The following is a 23,403-nucleotide window of genomic DNA, read 5'->3' as shown; positions in this document are numbered from 1 at the left end:
CTTTTTATTAAAGCAGTGTTCAGAATTTTTCCTCAGGACAATCACTCAGAGGCATAAACATTTTTTATTCAGTGAGATGTTTGGCAATTAGATATAGTAATATCCCATTTATACAGAGGCTAGACTTCCCCTTCCCATCAGGAGAAGCATAGTAGGAATCAGGAAGTGAGACAGAGGCTCATGAAATAATTTTCCTAAAGCCTCCACCTCTGTTTGATTTCCTACGAGGGCAAAATCTAAAATGTTTTCTCTCAACAAATGCTGCTACAAACCTAAAAAACCAGTGCAGAACCTCAACATTTTTAATCGTTTTGGTGATCTATTATATGCTACCAAAGTAATATGCTCCCTCTGGGAATCCTGGAAGCAAAAATTTAGGCAGCTTTAAGAGGCACGATACAATAATAGCGTAAGTAAAAAGTTAATGTCTGGTAATTTAGGAAGAGGCAGAAGAGTTCATTTTAAAAAGCATGATACAGGGGCACCTGGGTGGCTCAGATGGTTAAGCGTCTGCCTTTGGCTCAGGTCATGATCGAGGCAGGGTCCTGGGATCGAGCCCCACATCTGGCTCCCTGCTCAGTGGGGAATCTGCTTCTCCCTCTCTCTCTGCCTCTCCCCCTGCTCATGCTTGCTCTCTCTCTGTATCTCTGTGTCTCAAATGAATAAATAAAATCTTTAAAAAAAAAAAAATGACACAATTGACTTTGTCTAAGTAGCATTTATTAAATGTTTATTGTGTACAGGGCACATAGATGTTCCATATATACTTCAGAATTCAGTTTGTCCAGAAGTGAACTCCTTGTCACTCACCCATTAACCCAGAATCTGTCCCTCCTCTGCTCCCTATCTCAAGCCCATTGCACTGCAACTGGGAACTTCTTAACATAGCCTATAGCCCTCATCTCTCTACCTTATCTTTTACCATTCTTACCTGTGTACTTTACACTCCGGCCATACTGGAATTCCTTCAGCTTCATGAATAGGTCATGTCCTCTCTCTTTCTGAGCCTCTGAAATTCTGTCTGGAGCACTCTTGTCCTTTATGGCTGGCCAGTTCGTGCTCTTTCTCCAGGTCTCAGCTTGTGTGTAACTTCTAGAAAGATGTCCCTGATACCACCACGCCAGCCTGGATGAGGTGATCCTCTTACGTGTGCCTTTAACAATATTGTACTGTTTTTGTCTGTGTTGTGTATCATACCATATTGTAATTCCTTGTTCATATATGTGTTTTCCCCAACTAGTGTGTAAGCTTGGTGAGGACAGAGACTGTGCCTCTTACTTGTCATTATGTCCTTAGCATGTAGCAGGTTTTGGAACGCATGGACGCAGAGGCACTGCGTCTTACAGGAGTGGAACTCATGGTGTAGCACGGGAGACCCATAGTGATAACAGTAGTTGTGTGATGCTGCAGTGTAGAGAGAGTAACTGAAGAAAATGTTTATGAGGTGAAGATTTTCATTAAAGTGGTTAAAATGAGTTCTCACTATAAAAAAAGGGTAATTATGGGAGGTGTTGACCTTATTTTAGTAATCGTTTCACTATATATACGTGTGTGTGTGTGTGTGTGTATCAGATTATCACATTGCATATCTTATGCTCACACAATGTTATGTCAGTGGTATCTCAATAAAGCTGGGAAAAAAGTGGTTACAATGAAAATCTTGACACACAAAGGGGTAAATGGTAAAAATCACTTTTCTAGAATCTCATGCTGAATAAATGAAACTTTACTGTATTGAAGTTTTTTTTATTTAAACAAGTAGCCCAGAGAAAACAGTTCATGGCATGCATATTTCACATATCCCTAGATTTTCAAAATTTTAATTTATTTGCATATGTTTATAGATCTATTTTAAGTTAAATTTTAGGTTAAGCCATATGAGATTACTATTTTCATGGTCAAATGTTAGCCATTTCATTTATTTGAACCTTTGAATATAGATGAAATTGCTGGCTTTTTTAGAGAGGAGGAATTATTGTTTGATGATGATGTTCTTCTGTTTTCAGTATGCATTGCCTCTTCAACTAGTGAATAACCAAACCATGACTGCGTGGATGGAGATCTTTCGAACTATTATTGACAGGACGGTTCCTCCTGTAAGAAAGGACTTCTTGTTGAGAAAAATTGGGAAAACTTGGGTTTGGGATTTTTATGGTAGACTGATTTATTATCCTGGCTTGCTATTTGGAAAAAAATTACTATTGTAATAAAAATAGTAATACATACTCATTTTTATAAAGTTCAGATAAGCAAAATTAATAAAATAACTATATTTAATCTTACTAAAGATGATAAAAACCATTTTTAAAACTTGGTATTTATTCTTTTGGCCTTTTTTTTCCTCTGGGTCTATATATAGCCACATTTCATTTATAAAAATTTATATATTAAATATAAAAATATTCAGGTCCTGTTTTGAAATTTTCACTTAAAATCTCTTATAAATATTTTTTATGATTACGAATGTTTTTAAACTGTCATTTGTATGGAGTGTTTCATTTGCTGGACATTTAGGTGGCTTTAGGGTGTTAGTGTAACTATAAGGATGTAGTTAAATTTTTATGCATATACATGATTATTTTCTTTGGATAAACTCCTAGAAGTGTTTAGGGCTTTGACAAATCTTGTAAAGTGCTCTCCAGAAACATTGCCCTGGCTTATACTTTAATAAGTAGGGACTTATTCTTAAGTTTGCCAGTTTGATAGGTGAAAGATGGTGTCTCGTTTTTATCTGTAATAACAATGATGCTATATGTCACTTATCAAATTAACTCAATAATTACTCAAAATAACTAAATTAAAGTACATATTTTTAAATTTAAGCTTGTCTTCAAATGTGCAGTATTCTTTCTTCCGTACATTGGGACAAATTATACTGAGGTTTACTTTATATACAAAATGCACAGAACTTAGGGAACAGATCAGTGAATTTTGACAAACACACACCTGTGTTACTATTACTCAGATCAGGATATAAAACCTTTCTGTCGTCCCAGAGCTTCCTCAAGGGACATGGTGTTTTGTATTTTGTTTTCCACTTATTTGGGCCTTTTGAAGATAGGAGATAAATGTGAACAACAGCATTAGTTGGTTGAAATTTGCTTTGCTTATTTAATTCCTATGTAGCAATCTGTAAGTAGGAATCTGCATTTGCAATCTAAACTCACATTTAGTATTATTTAATCTATAACAAGATTTATTCTGCCTTTGTTGTTTGCATAAACCTTTTTATTCAGAAATTTAATCTGGGTGTTTCTGTCCTCTTAGGAGACTCTGCAGATTGATGAGGATGATAGACCGGAACTAGTCTGGTGGAAGTGTAAGAAATGGGCACTGCATATTGTAGCTCGTCTCTTCGAACGGTAATTGTTTATTAGATTTACGATCTTATGATCAATACCTCAGCATTGGATATAATAAAACTGGATGGGTCTCTTGATGCTCCACAGTAGATCATTATTTGTCTTTAAAAGCCATAGTGGGGTAAAAAAAAAAAAAAAGTCACCCTCCTTTTTAAGGTAGGCTTAACTGTATGTTGGCTTTGAGATCATAATGATGTGGACAGTCTTCTCTGGATCTTTCTGTTCTTCTGTGAGAAAAAAATGGAGACATGACATTGTTTAGCTCATTGGAAATATGTAGGAATTGTACAAGAAGGTGCATGGCTACTCAGCTCCATAGGAAAATTACTCAAATTGAATTATAGAAACATTTATTAAAAAAAAGTCAGATATAACATTTTTATTTGTAATATGTGCCCTTTAGAAACTCTTGGTTAAGTAGGTGGAAGCCTCTGTCTGAAATTTTAAGTATGGCCCGGAACCTAAGTACAAGCTCATCATGATTTCATCTTGGGGCTTGTGGAAAAGGGGAAAGTGTTAGTTTTCTGCCCAAATAGATCTTTCAGCAAGGGACTGTATTTAAACTAGTGAGCATGCTTTGTTTTAAAACATTTTCTCTTTGTATTTTAAGATATGGAAGCCCAGGAAATGTCACAAAAGAATACTTTGAATTTTCTGAATTCTTTTTGAAAACCTATGCGGTGGGAATTCAGCAGGTAATAAATGTATGCTTTTTAAATGGAAATGCTTATTATTGAAAGTAGTTAAGTTGGGGCACCTCGGTGTTGCAGTCAGTTAAGCGTCTGCCTTTGGCTCAGGTCATGCTCCTGGAGTCCCCGGATTGAGCCCCTATCGGGCTCCCTGCTCAGCAGGGAGTCTGCTTCTCTTTCTCTCTCTGCCCCTCTCCCCCGACTTGTGCGCTCTCTTGCACTCTCTCTCTCTCAAATAAATAAATAAAATCTTAAAAAAAAAAAGAAAGTTAAGTCCTTTCTATCCATTTAAAAGTAGATTATGAACATATTAATACATTATATATTAATAGGGTTGAAATGGCAGCTCTGGGAATCTAATACAGTGCAATCAGTTTTAAAACCAAATGTCCTAGGGTAGCTTCCACAAGAAGTGTCCTTCCAAACTCCTAGATGCTAGACTCAAACCTTTTTTTTTTTTTTTTAAGATTTTATTTATTTATTTTGAGAGAGAGAGAATGAGAGAGAACACATGAGAGGGGATAGGGTCAGAGGGCAAAGCAGACTCCCTGCCGAGCAGGGAGCCCGATGCGGGACTCGATCCTGGGACTCCAGGATCATGACCTGAGCCGAAGGCAGTCGCCTAACCAACTGAGCCACCCAGGCGCCCTAGACTCAAACCTTTTAAGCTTGTTGATACTCATGTCACAGTGACCGGTGCTTAGATTGGGTTCTTCTGTTAACTCTCTGACCTCTTATGGGTTTCTTTTTCTCTATTCCTTTGATCCTCACCTCTTTGTTCTGAGCTTTTATATCAGAAGATTTATGTAATGAATTGATCTGTTTCAAGAGGGTTGGAGCTCAGAAGTTAAGACCTTCAGCTGAGAACTTACACATTTTTGTGGAAGTTTGGGAACCATTCTGTACGGTGAAAATTAGTTCTTGGGAAATAATCCAAGTTGGTATTAATACTTACAACCTACAAAGGACATTTGAGTGTGAAGATTGGTTGACCTGTATTGCCATTTAAGTCACATTTTTCTTTATATTTCAACAAATGAAGTTTAATAACTATTCCAGCCCTGGCTGTGTCAAAACCACAGTGAGGAAGCAAAGATTAATCAAACATGGTAAAAGCCATTAATGATATAGAGGGTGTTTCCAGATTTTTATAAATCTGTGCATATTAGTCTTCTTTATTGTCAGTGATATCAAGTTAAATACTTCAGTGCTGTCATCATAGATGGAATACTTCCTTTTATGGATGATCATTTCTAAAAAAGTACCTCGCAACAATTCAGGAAACTATGGTTGTAATTTTCTCACAAGTTATTTTGTTGGTCCGTAAGGCAGTCTGTAGGGAAAATTAGAATAATGATCTTTAATGAACTAATGAAAATTAGTGAATAAGATGACCTGTTCAGCCATTCTGTGGAAACTAGGATAATCAGGAAGTGGGTCAGCTCTGTCTTCTGCTGTTTCCACTGCTGTTACAAGCATCCTGAAGTTGATGCCCTCTTTGTGCTCAGCCCAGTTTTTCCAGTGCCACCTAAACATATATATGTTGTACATACATACACTTTCAGATTTCATGGCCTTTCATCCATGTCATAAACTGTTTGTACCTTGGTTACTTCAGGTATATATTCCTAGTATTTAAAAATTGTTTTCTTATGAAAAACTGTTCTCCCCTTCACTGTTGTTTCCTCTCCCACCACCTCCACCTTGTAGAAGCCACGGCCGGCTTAGGAAGAATCGTGTGCAATACCATCCACCTGTAGCTTGCCTCGCAGAAAGGGCATCTAAGTGATGGTGGGACTTCTGACAACTTTGATGAACCTGAATTTTACATAACTTGAACTGAATTCATTCTGAGTATATAAATTCTGTACATGTTTTGAAAGAACTCTTTATTTATTCAGCAGTTCAGTTTTAAGCTTGCTATAATGACATGCTCTGGGACCAGGAATTGGAAGATTTGGACTTTGTTGTAGTGCTACCTCTGATGGAGGATCCTTGGGACAGTCGCAGCTGCTTTGGGCATGGTTCCTTCCTCATAAATAATTTTTTTTTTTTTAAATAAGACTTAAAAAATAACTTCAGTTTTGTGTTATGTTTATAAAGACTTTCTGTGGTCTGAGATTACAAAATAAAATTCAATATTTTCTATTTTCTTTATTTTTATTTTTAAAGGTTTTATTTATTTATTTGAGAGAGAGAGAGAGAGCACATGAGAGGGGGGCGGGTCAGAGGGAGAAGCATACTCCCCACTGAGCAGGAGGCCCAATGTGGGACTCGATCCCGGGACTCCAGGATCATGACCTGAGCCAAAGGCAGACGTTTAACTGAGCCACCCAGGTGTGCCCCCCCCTTTTTTTTTTTTTAAGATTTTATTTATTTATTTGAGAGAGAGAGAGAGCATAAGCAGGGGGAGGGGCAGAGGGAGAAGCAGGCTCCCCACCAAGCCGGGAGCCCGATGTGGGACCCTGGGATCAGGACCTGAGCCGAAGGCAGACGCTTAACTGACTGAGCCACCCAGGCGCTCCTTTAATATTTTCTTCTAGACATCCTATGCTTTCATTTTTTTGTTGACCTTGCTGAAATAGCTCCCCATCTGGAATTAATTTTGATATGGAGTTGAGTTAGGGAGCCGACTTACTTCTTTTTTTTCGTAGAGCTGATTTGTTGTCCTGATACTATTTTTTGGATAACTTAACCACTCCTCTTCCAATTTGAAATTCAACTTTATCAAATATTACAATCTGTTTATGGTGTCTCTTGCTTTGTGGTTGTTTTCAATTTTCACTTAGTGAAGTCTGTTACTATTTATTTTAATAGGAGTCTTAACTTATTTGAAGAGCTCAGTTACATGGAATAGAGTGTAGACTTATTCTGAGTAGTTCCCTAGGTTAGAAGTGGGACAAATGGCTGGAAACTACAGTGAGACACCCTTGAATTCAATATAACATGAACCTATCTAATAATTAAAACTGTCCTAGAGTTTTCTTTCTTTTTTTTTTAAAGATTTTATTTATTTATTCGACAGAGAGATAGCACAAGTAGGCAGAGAGGCAGGCAGAGGGAGAGGGAGAAGCAGGCTCCCCTCCGAGCTGGGAGCCCGATGCGGGACTCGATCCAGGACCCTGGGATCATGACCTGAGCCGAAGGCAGACGCTTAACGACTGAGCCACCCAGGCGGCCCTGTCCTTGAGTATTCTCACAAAATGTTGATTTCCCCCAGAATCTGTTTTTTTTTTTAATCTCTGTGGATTGTGGGTTTTATGTCATATCTAAAATGCCCCTCCCCTTAACCTTAAAATTATTTATGTTCTCCTGAACTTTTTTTCCCTCTTTTCCTGTAGGTACTACTAAAAATTTTAGACCAGTATAGACAGAAAGAGTATGTAGCCCCCCGTGTTCTTCAGCAAGCATTCAACTATCTTAATCAAGGGATTGTTCATTCTGTCACCTGGAAGCAGATGAAGCCACACATACAGGTTAGTGTCAGGGAGTAGCTCTCCCAAGATTTTTCTCTGGTTAAGCTAGGTTCTCCAGACAAAGTAGGTTACTAATCCTATATTATATATTTAATATATTTTTATTGCCATGAATAATTTCAAATGCATGCAGTCTTATATCTGATATGACAGGCTTGGGAATTTAAGTATTTGAGAAGAGTGAGGCCTTCAAGTTTAATGAGTTGTAAGACCTGGATTCACTTGGTCTTGCTTGGAGTCTCATTTAGCCTCAGTTTCTTTTCTGTTCAGTCAGGTAATATTTTTCTGTCCTTCTTATCTAAAGGTTGCTAGGCTCAAATTGGTATTTTATGTGATAACATTTTGAAAAGAGTCACCAAGACTCTACTAAGGTAGTATTATTTTGCAGGAAATGAAACAAGGTCATTTTCTTTTGTAGGTATGAGCTAACAAAGTTTTTATCTCTCTTTGGGGATTAAATTTGAAGTTTTCTGTTAAATCAGTTGTTTACTTAAAGATAGAATTCAGCATCATTGTTTAATTAAAGAACAAATGAGAATGAAAAATTATTGGCCATTAATAAATGAATTCTCATTTGCATATAGATAATTTTGGATAATTCAAAGATGCTAGGAACTGAATTTTTTTCTCTCTCAAACTAAGAATTCTTAAATTCTATAATCTCTATGATAATATCTAAAAAGGAAAATAAATTCTTTTACTTTGCCTTTGGTGTTCAGGATAGAATTTGTTTAGTGTTACCTTATTACTGGTCTTATAAATGTAATATATTTTGTATTGTTTCTGTGGACATCTTAATAGTATTTGTCTAATCCCCTTGATCAAATAGTGATAGTTTCTTTGCAACTAATAAAGATACCGATTTCATTTTATATACTATGTTGTTACAAATTAAGAGTGGATTTCTTTTCTTATTGCCTTTCGCCTTATTTTTTTACATTGCTGTAATGTAGGAATAAGAAAAGTCCAGTCCCTCAGTTGAATTTTTTCTCCTAGAATTTAATTTGGAATAAGTGAGAAGAGATGATCCTGTTTTTACATATGTAGTTGTTAAAGCACAAACGGGCTTAGTAGAGCTTTAGCAGCAGAGTACATAGAGGCTATTAGATATGATTTCTTTTTTTCCCCACCTGAAATCTACATTTCTAGAGTAGGAAATTTTTTTGAAAATGGAAGAGGAAAAGAAATTTTAATATTGCTGGTACATTGACATTTAGGGCCAAAATGGAAATATAAAAATGTTTACAATGAGAAACACAATAGTAAATATAACCTTGGCTTGATATTTATTTTTCTTTCTTAAAGAATTAAGGTGTGTTTAATATTGATTTGTTAGTAAAACTTTATTATCGCCGCTGTTGCTTCAAAGAATAGCATTTCCATTCATCTCTTTCACTATACTTCTAATCAGTTATTGTTTAAAAGCAATCTTAAGTTTAACTCTTTCTCCCCTGCTCCCCCAGGCTCTTGCTTTCCTGTTTTCCCCTCAGCCAGTGCAAGCTTACCACAAAGATTAATATAACAGTCTGGAAAACTAACATCATAAAGGCTGTCAGTAAATACGTTATTAATATTTCCCAAATTTGAATAGCCCATAGCCATTTGTTATTTTGTTTTGTTTTTTCTCAGAATATCTCTGAAGATGTGATTTTTTCTGTGATGTGTTATAAAGATGAGGATGAAGAGCTGTGGCAAGAAGATCCATATGAGTACATAAGAATGAAATTTGGTAATCAAGATGATTTTATTCCTCATCAGTTCCTGGATATGTAGAGTAATATAACTAAATTTATATTTTTAAGCCGATTTTATTTGTTAAGTTCCCAAAGTTCTGCATTGCCTGATAAACTCTGAAACTCATGAGAGTTTGATGTTCTATTGAGCCAATGGACTTGAGGCCTTAGCATTTTGATGTTGGAAAGCCGTCTTGTTCATCCCTCTTAGGGGTGCTGAAGCAGTCATGGAACTGTCTACTGTTGTGATGCTGATCTGGAGGGACCATCCCTTTCTCTACCTTTTGGGGTACCCATTTGTAGATTGGGTTGTTCGTTGTCTGGGAGATTATTTGGATTTCTGCATATTTTGGGAGCATCCCAATTTAGTATGCCTCTTAATCTTAGTGGCTAAGTATTCCACAAGAGAGTGAGAATATCACTGTGTGACCCTGTTCTCTGGAGGAAGCTTTTCACTTGGATCTTTCTGGAAGTTCCTGAACTGTGTAGGTCGCTTGAGTTCATTCCCTTTTATCCTTGGTTTAAACTAATTGCTTCTTGGAACACTCAGGCACTTCACATAGCAGAATGTTACTTGTGTACCTCTTTCTCCTGCAACTTAGTGCTTTTTGAGGGCAGGGACTTTATCTTGTTTACTTGCTTTATTTTGCATTCTCCATCCCTTCTCCACCTCTCCATTCCTCTACTAGTGCTTGGCTCTAGTCTGCCTTCCATAAACGTTAGAATAAATAATCGATAAAACTAGCACTGCCCCCCCGCACGTTGGAGATAGTGAGAACGCAGTGCTTTTCCCTTGTTGCGCCAGGTGTCTCCGGCTACTTGAGTTAAGCCTGCTGGGAGAGATGCTAGATGATTGGGTTATGTTGCTTTTACAGTGCTTTGTATTTGGTATCATTTGATTCAGTAACCGAGGGAGTGCCTCTTCTCTTGGAGACAAAGTACCGGAGAAGCAAATGAAGGAGAAACAATATTTACACATCTGACTTATCCCTCCGTTCTACTGTTTCCTTTTGAAAATCATTTTATGTATGCATGATTTATTATTTCCCCTTCCTAATGCCTTTGTTTTCCTGGGAGTGGAATGATTAGCCAGTCTTTCTTCTATTTTCAAGGTATTCTTTTAGTGTTTAGTTTGTCTATAATACCTGTGTGTTTTTGTAACGACCAGAGTATTTGTTTAGTGTTCAGAAAGCTACCATTATTTCACTTACTCTTTATGTCAAATAGGATAGTATCTCAGTTTTTAGAAATATAATAATAAAGAGTTGTGAGTGTTGATTGACAGAATTTACATTTTATTGATTAAAAGAGAATATGGATAATTCAAGACTGAAGTGCTTTTTTGAAAAAAATCATTTTCTTTTGTGGACTAGGATAAGTGCCTACTATTTGATATGTATATTTTACTTTTGGATAACTATAGGGAAGAACAGTTACACAATTATGTAGTTTTCTTTTTATATTTTTGTCATTTACAATTATTTATATGAATGAAGTATTCTTAATCTAAATGCATTGACATTAATAATGTTTTTAGATTTGGTAGAAACTATGAGAGCGCAGGCTCTTGATGTTAAGACAGTGTGGGTGCAATTCTGTCTTGGTCCCTTACTCATTGTGTGACTGTGGGCAAGCTACTTAGTCTCTGAGATGCACTGTTTTCAGCTATAAAATCAGCAATATTAATAGTGTTGGGAGGATTAAGTCGGTTAATACATGTATACTATGTTCTTTAACTGCTTAGAGTAGAATATAGATGCTTGTCAAATCTTAGCATAGTGCCTGCCAAAGAGTAAGTTCTGGGCACAGTAGGTCATCTCATGAGTATAGTGTCTGGCACTCAATACGTGTTAGTTATTAGTATTATTACATTTGTATTTTATATTTTGGCAAAGACTTAGATTTGGTTTTATTTTTCTATTTAAATATGGACATATGAGATACTTTTCAAATATCTGCCTGTTCTGAAATTTGTGAAAATTTTCACGATGTTCAGTGGTGTGTTTTAAATAGGTGTATATTCAATAAATACTCACTGAACACCTGCTGAATCTACCTGTTGACAGAGCCAAACCCTGGCCTAGTAGTCCCCCAAGGCTTTTACATGTGTGGTTTCCTTTGTTTGGAGAGCTTTCTTTAGATTTCCATGTAGAGTTTTCTCCCTCCTTCATTCAATTTCTGCTTAAGTGTTACCCCAACAGAGAATTAAAGAGGCTCTCCCTGACACCGTATTTAAACCAGCACTCTATATGACGTCACTTTCTTTCTCCTTACCCTATCATACCTATTATGTGTGTATGTGTGTGTATGTGTATAATCTGTTTCTTTCTCTCACCTTGTGATTTCTGTGAGAACCCTTTTTGTTTGTTCTTTGTATCTCTAGAGCCTTGAGCAGTGCCTGGCACATAGTAAGCACTAAATAAATTTTTGTCCTCAGTGAAACAGATATGCCTAATATATATTGTTCTCTTTAATATGATTGTTTAAAAGGACAACATATAGAGTTTGATAAATAATTGTTGTGCATGGGAGCACTGATGATATATCCTTCACCTTTTTATCTGTAAACCAGTGTCGTATATGGGCAGTTTTATTTTTTTGTTTAGGAATAGTGGTCAGTCGGGTTCAAAATCTATAATAAGTAATTGTATTTGTGCTAATGTGGTTTAACCTCTTAAAATCCTAGATATTTTTGAAGATTATGCTTCTCCCACCACAGCAGCCCAGACTCTCTTGTATACTGCTGCAAAGAAAAGAAAAGAGGTATACAGTTATTCTTTTTAAGTCCAAAATTGAAACATTAGTTATACCCCTACTATTTAAAAAATTATATTATTCATTATAATCTATCACTTGAATGTTTTCCTGTCCTAGTTAGGGAAAAGGGTTGTTTTCTTAATTATAATTGCTTGATAAAACACAATAAAATGGCTTTACTTTTGAAAATTTGTGTATCATACTTAATACTGTAGTAGTAAGGCAGTGAAAGCTCACATAGACTAAAATGGATTCTTCTGTTTCTCTAGGTGTTGCCCAAAATGATGGCATTTTGTTATCAGATCCTAACAGACCCGAACTTTAACCCAAGGAAGAAAGATGGAGCCCTGCATGTGATTGGCTCCCTGGCTGATATTTTATTGAAGGTCAGGCTACTCATAATATAATTTACTTAAGCACAGGCAAATGAGAGAATATGAAAGTTGTGAATAATTTAAAACCTGTGACTGCTTCTGCATAATTGAGTTGACTGTAAACATCCTTTTTTCTGTCACCTGTTTCTTTAATTAAAAAGAAAATTTCACTTGTGTCAGTTTTTCAGTGTGAAACTGTTGCCATATGAAAAAAGGGTACAAAATGACTAGTGTTATTTATTGCTACAAAAATCGATCAGTATCAAATTACATGTAAGGTACTGTTTCTGTCTTGTTTAAAAATATACAATATGTAGGTCAAATAATTTTATAAAATTGTACATAGAAATATATTAAGCATAAGTCATGATAAACATACTGTATTAGTTTTGATTTTTATATATGAACAAGGCATCACTAAGTTGAAACTTCATTTCTGCTTCCTTACAGAAGAGTTTATTCAAGGACCAAATGGAGTTGTTGCTGCAGAACCATGTATTTCCGTTACTGTTGTCTAACCTGGGCTATCTTCGAGCTAGAGTAAGTTTTCCATATTTCCATTATGTATCTTTTTTTTTTTTTTTTTTTCCATTATGTATCTTAAAGTGTTCATTTGAGGGGCGCCCGGCTAGCTCAGTCAGAAAAGCATGCGACTTGATGTTGGGGTCACATGGGGATTGTGAGTTTGAGCCCCAAACTGGGTGTAGAGATTATTAAAAAAAAATAAACTTAAAAAAATTTTCATTGGTAAGATAATTATTGAACTAAATGTTTTTGGATAAATTGACCTTTTACCATATACTGGGATAAAATGAAGTCAATTAGAATGTCCCTTATGGTCACCCAAGCTAATAAAAAACAAACTAGTAAATAAGGGATTTACAGATTTTAATTCCAGCTGCTTTAAATGTTCACCCTAGCCTTAACTTGCTGCATTTATAACACGTGCAGGGAGGGGGATAATGTTACAGCAATAATATAATGTAAATTCATAAACTGATTAATTTTCAGTGTCTAAAACAGCATGAAATTCTAGTTTGGCTAAAAACTTGATTAGTATAAATTGTATATTAGGTTGCTATATACGCCTTAGAAAATAATAATCCATTTAAACTTATTCATGTTCTAAGTGTATATTACTTCTGAAATCAATATCTTTTATGGAGAAATAAAAATAGAACATTAATTCAAGAGCCTAGTATTTATCTTTATAACTACATCAACACAAAGAATGTCTTGCTATGAAGAACATATGTTAACAATGTCTTACACACAAAAGCATTTTATAAACAGAAGGCAGTGTTCACTGGGGAAGTATTTGGGCACATGCAGATGAGAGGTGCAGAGGGCGTACAAGTATTTTTATAGGTAGGCTGTTGTTTTTGACAGGCTCTATGAATTGTAACTCTCTTGCTAAAAAGTCTGTGGCGATTCAAATTACCGGTAATAGTGTTGTATGTACATAGAGAATTAAAGTAATAATATGATTCTGTGGTCTAATAGTTTAAAATTTGGTAACCTCTAGAAGGTTTAAAATTCTTCATAGCTCAGGGGCACCTGGGTGGCTCAGTCGTTAAGCGTCTGCCTTCAGCTCAGGTCATGATCCCAGGGTCCTGGGATCGAGCCCTGCATCGGGCTCCCTGCTCAGCGGGAGGCCTGCTTCTCCCTCTCCCACTGCCCCTGCTTGGGTTCCCTCTATCGCTGTGTCTCTCTCTGCCAAATAAATAAATAAAAAATCTTAAAAAAAAAAAATTCTTCATACCTTATATGAGCAAAAAAAAAAAAAAAAAGGAACCTTGCTAAGTCCTGATGCTAGTAAGGGAAAATAATGTTTCATTTGTTTGATGTGAAGGCCAGCAAATGAAAGTCAAACAATGGTTTGTAGTAGCTCTTACATATAACTAAATAACAAATTAGTTATGAATCATAGTATTTATTAAGCTTGAACAGGATTTCTTTTTTCAGAGACACTTCAATTTGGTTCCATTTTTTCCTTGTGAAAAATTCATATAGATTATTTAGAAGTTACAAAACTGCCTTTTTTTTTTTTTTTTAAGATTTTATTTATTTATTTATTTGCCAGAGAGAGACACAGCGAGAGAGGGAACACAAGCAGGGGGAATGGGAGAGGGAGAAGCAGGCTTCCTGCTGAGCAGGGAGCCCAATGTGGGGCTCGATCCTAGGACTCTGGGATCACAACCCGAGCCGAAAGCAGACGCCTAACAACTGAGCCACCCAGGTGCCCCCAAAACTGCCTTTTTAAATAAAAAAAATGGGAAATCCAGAAGTTAGCAACCAAGGCTAATATGCTACCCTCCCAAAACAAACAGTACTTGGTAGAGTTAACTATATTTTACTTAGTAAGAAGTTCCTTTATGCATGACTTTATTATGGAATGCCATAATCCTAATAGTTCCATACTTAATTTCTTTTTCTAACATAGTCCTGTTGGGTACTTCATGCATTCAGTTCTTTGAAGTTTCATAATGAGCTCAATCTAAGAAATGCAGTTGAATTGGCAAAGAAGAGCCTGATTGAAGATAAGGAGATGCCTGTCAAAGTTGAAGCTGCCCTTGCTCTCCAGTCATTAATTTCTAACCAGACACAAGGTAAAGCCAAAAATACCTTTTAGGAGGTTTATTCTATTTTTATTTTTGACATAGTCTTCTCAAATAGTTTCTTTACTTCCTTCCCTAATAAGGATGATTCTCTGTGTCTTAAGGTGCAGGGTTTAGATTTCTGAGCCTTTGTCCCCTCAGAATTTTATAGAATTTTATTCTTCTCCTTCTCTGGTTTCCAGAAAAATTTTAGATTAGGAAATAAGTTGGTAATCGTTGGGCACTGGGGTATACTGGGAATCCAGTGACCTGGTGTCTAGTTTTGATTGTGCTACTAGGTTGCTGTGTCAGCTTGGGCAAGGCACACCATATGTCAAGGGTTAGATAGCCATATATTTAAATTCATGGGCTTGGACTAGATGGCCTCAGGAGTCCTTTCAATTCTAGGATTCTATGATTCTACTAGTTGTGAAAGTAGCAAGTGGTATTTCTAGTGAGTGATAACACAGATAAATCATTTGTTTGTTTAGAAGATTATTGTTTAAAGTTCAGGTTAACCCTTGAAGGTAAATTCAGTTTTATGAAGAACATGAACCTAGTTTACTTCTATTCAACAGTGTTTCAGTGGATATTGTACAGGGATATGTGGTGGGGAATGGGCACGTGCCCATCACTCTTGGGCATAGTTTTTATGTACATGATTTTTTTTACACTTGTATCTTGATGACATAATCATGTCCTATGAGTCATGCTGATGATAGAGCATTTGTATAATTAGAATTTCTCAATGAAAGCTTTTGGCATTTTGGGTAGGACAGTTCTTTCCCATGTGTAGGATTGATACCCCAATTACTTAAAAGGAAATGGATATATTGGTAAAGATTATTTTGGTACAGCTTTGTGTCTTATTTACCATAGAGCAAGTATCTGCCAAGAATCTATTACTCTGTGCCACTTTACCTTGTGACCAAGTTGATTCCTTTCACCACTTGTGAATGCCTAAGTTTTTACTGATTTTGTTTGTTTTATTGCATTAGCTAAGGAATATATGAAGCCGCACGTGAGGCCTATCATGCAGGAGCTGTTGCACATTGTTAGAGAGACGGAAAATGACGATGTTACTAATGTTATCCAGAAGATGATATGCGAATATAGTCAAGAAGTAGCCTCAATTGCTGTTGATATGACCCAACATTTGGTAAGAATGGGCAAAGTCTTATGTTAGTTTGAAAGTAAATTCAGCCTTGAATAATAAAAATAAAAAGCCTTGACTTATCTGAATAAATTAAATTCCAAAATTTGGAGTTTAGTTTATAAGCCTTTGAAATGTTAATATAAAAATGTTTGCTCTAGTAATTCTGACAGTTGTTAATTTCTGTGGTCAGTTGTACTTAAATCTAATAACATTGGGATCATTTCATCTGTAATATTTTGAGATTTCATAATGATGTGCTTTGATGTGAGCCTTCTAAATTTTCACTTTCTGAGCTTTGAATCTGGAAACTCTTTCAGTTTTGGGCAATTTCTTGAATTACTTATTTGATTAATTTATCCCTACCATTTCTTCCCCCTGTTCTATAGTTCTGATATGGAATATTGGGTCAGGACCAAGTCTTTAATTTTTCTGCCTTTTTTCTCCTGTCTTCCATGTCTGTCTTTTTTGTTTCATTTTCTGGGTGATTTCTTGACTTTGTCTTCTACCTTTCACCAAATTTTTCATTTGACTATTGGTAGATTTCACTTTTTCCCAGACTTTGGATTTATTTGTTTAATGATAACCGGAAGTTTTAGCCATCTAATTGTTATAACTAATGTATATTCCACTCTAGTGATTAGATAAGGAAAAAATGGCCATATTTTAAATATACAGTTTCTGTCATTGATTAACTCGGTAAAGTATGTAACTTAAGTTTGAGCAAGGCTGACATCTAGATGAGTGCCCCTGCCTTTTTATTAACTTATATCAACAGTGAGGGATAAGTATAACAGTACTGATTGTTGAATATGTGTATGTTATGTTCATAGGCTGAGATATTTGGCAAAGTTCTTCAAAGTGATGAATATGAAGAAATTGAAGACAAAACAGTAATGGCTATGGGAATTTTACATACTATTGATACTATCTTGACAGTTGTAGAAGATCATAAAGAGGTGGGATTTCTTTATGTTTTATTATGTCACTGTAATAACATTAACTGAAATTTACATGATCAATGGGCATGACTTTAAAATTGCTATTTTGTTATGTTGCTAGATTTTAAAAATTACCTTCAAATATTAAAGGAACATACTAAAATAGTTGAAGGGGGGAATATTACATATTGTTTTAAGATACATAGTATATTCCTTTGTACTAAACTGAATTTAGTTTATCACATCTGCTATGTTCTAGACTAGATTGTTGGGGAATATCAAGTTGAATAAGACATGAGCTCTGCCTTGTGGAACCCACAGTCTGGTCTTCTTGGTAGAGAGAGAGAGCCATTCAATCACAGTGGCAGATATTAAATAATGGAACAAAATTCGAATGTAAGAAACATCATGAGAATGGAAGGAAAGAAGAGCTTAAAACATCATCTTTCCTAAACTGAATTCCAGAAGAATATTGGGATAAGAATTTGTGTAGACAGTTATTAAGTGCTTTCCCCTCTATTAGCTGATAGAATTATACTAATGTTACTATGCGATCACTAGAGCAAGTAAATGGTAGTGTCCCTGTGCAGAAGTGGAAAACAAGTTCAGGTGGTATTGAGAGACTTGCTCACAGCCACAGAGTTTTGGGTTTGCAGTCAGATTATTCTGATAATATATCCATTCATCTCTACCTGAAACATTCTTCTCTCCTCCCCAAGCATTACATAGCCTCTCCTTAAAAATCAGATTTGAGTTCGTTATTTCTGTGAGCTCAAGCTGACTTGCTCGGCAATGGTGGCAGCTCCTGTTTTGAACAGTGTGACTTAGGAAGCAGGTGCCGGTTCTTTAAATAGCATTGTTAAACCCTGTGGCTGTTGATTTATCCTGTGTTTATCACATACCAATGGAAGAGCACCAGATTATTTTTTTTTAAATTTTAAAATATTTTATTTATTTATTTGACAGAAAGCGAGAGAGGGAACACAAGCAGGGGGATGGGAGAGGGAGAAGCAGGCTTCCTGCGGAGCAGGGAGCCTGATGCGGGGCTCGATCCCAGGGTCCTGGGGTCATGACCTGAGCTGAAGGCAGACGCTTAACGACTGAGCCACCCAGGCGCCCCTGATTACAGTTTGATATTCTTTTCCTGGGCAGGCCTCCTTCACCTAAAAGGCTGAATGTGAATTTTTACTTCCATATTCGTTATTTTGTTTTATTTTTGTATCCTTGTTAAAACTGTATGGGCCATTCAGAATAGTGAGATGTTCCAAATTAAATTACAGTAAGTATACTTAAGGATAATTCTTTCGCCTTATATGCAGAACTTGTATTTTAAATTTGGAGAGACCTTAGAAATCCCCTAGTCCAGTTTTCCAGAATATGTGTGTGTGGAGGATGGGCAGGAGTAAAATGAGCAGCAGGATCAGTTTGAAAATAAAATAGTATTTTACCTTTTCCTTTTAATTTTTTTACTCTTGATGTTAAATTTATTTTGCATTACAAGTAAAAGAGCATGTGAACTTACTGTGATTGTCAAAGGAGGCACGGCTTAAAATTGAGAAGCACTAATCAAATCCAGCTTCCTAACCTACAGATGAAAAAAAGCTCAAAAACTGAAAGCCTTCAGTAAGTGGCTTTTCCAAGGTCATAGATAATTAGAGGCAAAACAAGGGCTGGAATCTTGGTCTCCTGACTGCCTGTCCTGTGATCTTGAACTTTGACTTATTAAAAGCAAACTTTGAGAAGAATCTTTCCTTAAAAGGAAAAATCACATGTGTATGAATACATGTACAAACACTTAATATATGCAGAACAAAACTAGAAATCTAAACCAGATGCTTATGCATATGTAGTTTTTCTTTAATGGTTTTAAATATATTGACAGATTTTTAAACTGGGAGATTTTTGGATCCTTTGAACTTTAAGACGGAACTTTATTTTTTTCTATTTTTTTTTTTTTAACAGTCGTTGTTAACATTTATTGTATATTCTTCCAAATAATGTTGATGCACATATGTCTCTTTCCAGGGCTGGTTTTCGGGGATATGCAGTGATAAATAAGCATATCAGTTATTTACAACTGGCAGCTGTTCTTGGTGTCTATGCCTACTGGTGGCAAAATATGTTGATTATTTAAGACAGTACTTTAAAGCTGAATATTCAGAGAATATGCCCCAAACTTGAAATAGGAGACTCAGATGAAAAATGTAACCCATGATGGAGTTTAATTTTTGCTTACTTAAAAAATATTTAGTATAACGTATGTTGAAAAATCCAAAAGATGTGAAAAGATAGTGAAAATTCACCTTCTCCCTCAGCTCCCCAGATCTAATTCTCTCTGGAGGTAGGTCCTCTACAAGGTTTTCCTTCCAGAGATTTTTTTCTATTGTAATAGCTAAGCAAAAAAACCGAGTGTGTGTATTTTTCTTTTATGAAAATGATAGCATACAGTTTTTATCTGCCATTTTTGAATTGCTGTTGGTGATCCTTCCATTTTAGTCACTTAAGTTAAATATTTTTAGTAGTTGCATAATATTCCTTTATATAATATGTCAAGTTTATTCAACCGGTCCCTCATTAATGAATATAATTTAACTGTCCCTTGTTAAATGGAATCTTGGTTGACACTGATCGCAAACATTGCTATAGTGAGTGGCCTTTTACATGTCATCTGCACAGGTAATAATATGTCTGGAGAGCAAAGTCCTTGAAGTGGAATTGCTGGGTCAAAGGATGTATTTATGAGTAAGCTTGAGAGATATTGCTAGCTTGGCCAAGTTACACTTTCCAAATCAATGGACAGCAGTGTCTCACTTCCCAGCCACGTACTTTTTGATCATTACCAGTCTGATAGGTGTAAAGTGGTAATCTGGGGCTTAGAATTTGTACTCTTACCATGTATTTGAGTGAACATCTTGTTAAAAGCTTAAGGTCTGTTTATATTTCTTTTTCATAACCTTTGCCTTTTTTTCTGTTGATTTGATTTCATGGGAGGGAATTTGATCTTTGTGGTACCATTTGAAAATAATTCCCTCCATTTTTCATTTATCTCTGATTTCCCCCTACCCCATGCAGATATTAATTTTTGAAATCAAGTGCCTTGATATATTTATTTCTGATTTCTGTGCTTTGAGCCATTTTCCATCTTCAGGATTATACACAACTTCTTTTCATTTCTTCTAGTATTCTTATGACCCAACTTTTCACATTGAAATCTTTCATTCATTAGGAACTTATTTTGGTATAAAATATGAGCTAAGGAACTAACTTAATTTGTAATTTTATTACAGATTTAACTCCCACTTTTATCATTAGTTTACTTTTCAGAATTTCTTCATTTTATATATATATATATATATTTTTTTTTAAATATTTTATTTTTTTATTTATTTGACAGAGAGAGAGAGCGAGCGAGAGCAGGAACACAAGCAGGGGGAGTGGGAGAGGGAGAAGCAGGACTCCTGCTGAGCAGGGAGCCTGATGTGGTACTTGATCCCAGGACTCTGGGATCGTGACCCCAGCCGAAGGCAGACACTTAACGACTGAGCCACCCAGGCGCCCTCTTGGTTATATTTTTCACTTGAAATTTAGAATTGTCAACTTCTCCTCTCAAAAAAGTCCTGTTGGTATTTTTATTGGGCTAATATTTATAGAGTAAGGGTTATCATGATGAATTTTAAACTAAATGTTTAAATTTGTCTTTAGGTTACTCAGCAGTTAGAGAATATCTGTCTACGGATCATTGATCTTGTTTTACAGAAACATGTAATTGGTAAGTTCAAAGGTAGAGTAAAAAGGTAAACTGATATTTTTTTAATTTGGTGAACTTAAAGTGCATTTTTAGCCCTTCAAATTCAACAATATGGACAACTTGAGGAAGAGAAGCTTGCACTTTCTTCTGTTTTTGGATATACTTTCTAGTATTGTATATTTATATTTTCATTTAGAGAAAAATTTAATACATCCAATGAAGAATTTTTAGTCTTGGAATTTTTAAAGGACAGAGAACTTTAAATTTTATATTTTTAGAAAGGAAGAACTGGGATGAGGTTCAGGTGAGTTACTTTAATCTGGAATTGAAAAATGTGAAATGACAGACCTGTGTCCTGTCAGAAGTATGAAATAATTGTTGTTCTGTTATATTATAGTGCCTGACTTCTGAGTAGAATGAGTAACTAATAGAATCAGGGTGTTGCAAACTGATGGCAATTTGTAGAGGAGACTGTTTTCCCATAGTATCCAAGCATTTTAAAGGTGGCAGCCCCAAGTCATGTGGGCAAGAGGGAGATGCAGCCTTTATAGTGTGCAGATAGAAAGGTGGAAGAAAAGCATGTGACTGCTTAAGAGCGGTTGTCTCCAAACTTTTTATCATTCATACCATTAGTAAAAAATTGAGCATGTACTTCTAATATAGGTGAATAATATTTGAATGCATATTATAGGCAATATACATGCTACTAAATTACATTTACATCCATAAAAATAGAAATGTAAAAGGATGGGATTAAATGTCTATATATATAAAGTGTTGTAATACATTATTTTCCATTCTCAGTGGATTATCTTGTACACTGCCTAGGTACATCCTCCTTCCCTTTGAAATCATTGCTATAAAGCAGTAGTTCTCAAACTTTGGTGTGCATAAGAATCACCGGGAGCCACTTAAAATGACATTTCTGGACTGTCACCCTAGAGATTCTGATAAGCAAAAAAAGAATATATTCACTGATGCCCTTATTCACGGAAGAGATTGTAACTGAAGATTCTCCATTTAAATTTAAAGTAAAGTAATCTTGAGGAGTGAAACCATGAAGTAAGGCGAAGAGAAATAGTTTATACCAACCTTTTTTTTTTTTTTTTTTAAAGATTTTATTTATTTATTTGACAGAGAAAGACACAGCGAGAGAGGGAACACAAACGGGGAGTGGGAGAGGGAGAAGCAGACTCCCTGCCAAGCAGGGAGCCCGATGCGGGACTCGATCCCGGGACTCCAGGATCATGACCTGAGCCGAAGGCAGTCGCTTAACCAATTGAGCCACCCAGGCGCCCAGTTTATACCAACCTTCTAATCTACCTCCCCCAGCTGTTTGATTTGAGCAATTGCAACATCAGGATGTTAAGGAAATGGCCCTATTTTTGGCTGCAGTGGGTAGAGGAGAAAGCCATGGCTCCAGTTGCCTGTCTGATACCCCATCCCTAGCCCTACGGTGATGGATGATCTTTCTTATGTTTTTAGCTGTAATGTTAATGGCCCATTTTGAACCAATATTTGGCTATATAGGATCTTAGATAAGAAAATATATATATATATATATGGGCTGACTCTCTTACTCCAGGACCTCCACCCCAGCAGCCTGACTTCATTTGTGTCCATGGTCTAGTCTCTTTCCATTGTCCCGTTTCCATTGTTTCCATTGTTTCCATTGCCTGTTTTCATTGCTCATTTACTCCTAAAATTTCATTTATTATTAGAAGCCAGGGCTAGCTATTAACTGCTTCAACCGCTTTATCTTACGCAGGAAGTCAAAGTAAAGTACAACCATTGTATCCTAACAGTCAGTCTCCTTGGTTGAGAATGCTTGAAATAACTTCTGCTGCATTCAGGCGTAAATGGAATTTAGCGGAAGGATGTTTGGTAGCTCACTGAATCTGTGGGGAGGCTGGAGTTGGCTGGAGCCCCACTTCTAGTTGCCCTAGAAGTGGTCTGCCGAGGAGGCCAGTGCTGCCTTTATCAACACGGGGTCCTGCACTACTGCCCACCACAGTCCAGACTCTAGTACAGCCACAAAAAATAATCTGCAATAGCTTCACGCCTTCTAGTTTCTCTGTCAAGTTTCAAAGGCCTGATCTTCAGCATCGGAGTGGCTGGGTCGTGCATACGTGCTGAAGCTCTTAAGGGTATGCAAGGAAATCTTGGGCCCTTTTTCTGTCTTTAGGCTTCATGTTAGGAAGAGGCATTTGCTCTCCTTTCTTCATATCCAAGGTGTGGGGTGATGATAAACAGAACTTTCAGATATTTCATATTCAGATAATGCTGCTTTTCAAGTGATTGTCTTATGTAACAAATTATTTCCCAATATCTGTGATTTCCATCTTATTTTGCTCTTGGTAAGGCAAATATCTATTAGCTTTTGAATATAGTGTTTTAAATAATGTTACAGAAAAAAACTCCAAGCATGTCCAGGGTGAATATGAGTTCCTTTTATTTTTCAAAGATTTTTAAAATTTTTTGAGAGAGAGCGTGCACGAGTGGAGGTGGGGGGACAGAGGGAGAGGGAGAGAGAGACTCTTAAGCAGGCACCACGCTCAGTGCAGAGCCCGATG

The 23,403-nt window shown here is 36.2% G+C and overlaps 1 protein-coding gene across 2 annotated transcripts in view; it reads left to right on the top strand.

Moving 5' to 3' along the window:
• The window catches only part of IPO8 (importin 8), a 166,025-nt gene that overhangs the window by 128,780 nt on the left and 13,842 nt on the right, over nucleotides 1-23,403 (top strand). For both annotated transcript variants that reach the window (XM_081821417.1, XM_081821415.1), the window contains exons 2-13: nucleotides 2,002-2,096; nucleotides 3,268-3,362; nucleotides 3,973-4,057; nucleotides 7,393-7,527; nucleotides 9,157-9,256; nucleotides 11,947-12,023; nucleotides 12,287-12,403; nucleotides 12,842-12,931; nucleotides 14,835-15,000; nucleotides 15,987-16,147; nucleotides 16,975-17,100; nucleotides 20,785-20,851. In XM_081821417.1, the coding sequence (XP_081677543.1) occupies nucleotides 2,043-2,096; nucleotides 3,268-3,362; nucleotides 3,973-4,057; nucleotides 7,393-7,527; nucleotides 9,157-9,256; nucleotides 11,947-12,023; nucleotides 12,287-12,403; nucleotides 12,842-12,931; nucleotides 14,835-15,000; nucleotides 15,987-16,147; nucleotides 16,975-17,100; nucleotides 20,785-20,851 (1,273 nt within the window). In that variant the 5' untranslated portion in view covers nucleotides 2,002-2,042. The remainder of the gene's footprint in view (nucleotides 1-2,001; nucleotides 2,097-3,267; nucleotides 3,363-3,972; nucleotides 4,058-7,392; nucleotides 7,528-9,156; nucleotides 9,257-11,946; nucleotides 12,024-12,286; nucleotides 12,404-12,841; nucleotides 12,932-14,834; nucleotides 15,001-15,986; nucleotides 16,148-16,974; nucleotides 17,101-20,784; nucleotides 20,852-23,403) is intronic.

This window comes from Leptonychotes weddellii, chromosome 5 (assembly GCF_054177405.1).
Source record: "Leptonychotes weddellii isolate Sample4059 chromosome 5, ASM5417740v2, whole genome shotgun sequence".
Taxonomy (NCBI): Eukaryota; Metazoa; Chordata; class Mammalia; order Carnivora; family Phocidae; genus Leptonychotes; species Leptonychotes weddellii.
Note: the sequence above shows the minus strand (reverse complement) of the source record. Positions and strands in the feature narration are given on the sequence as shown.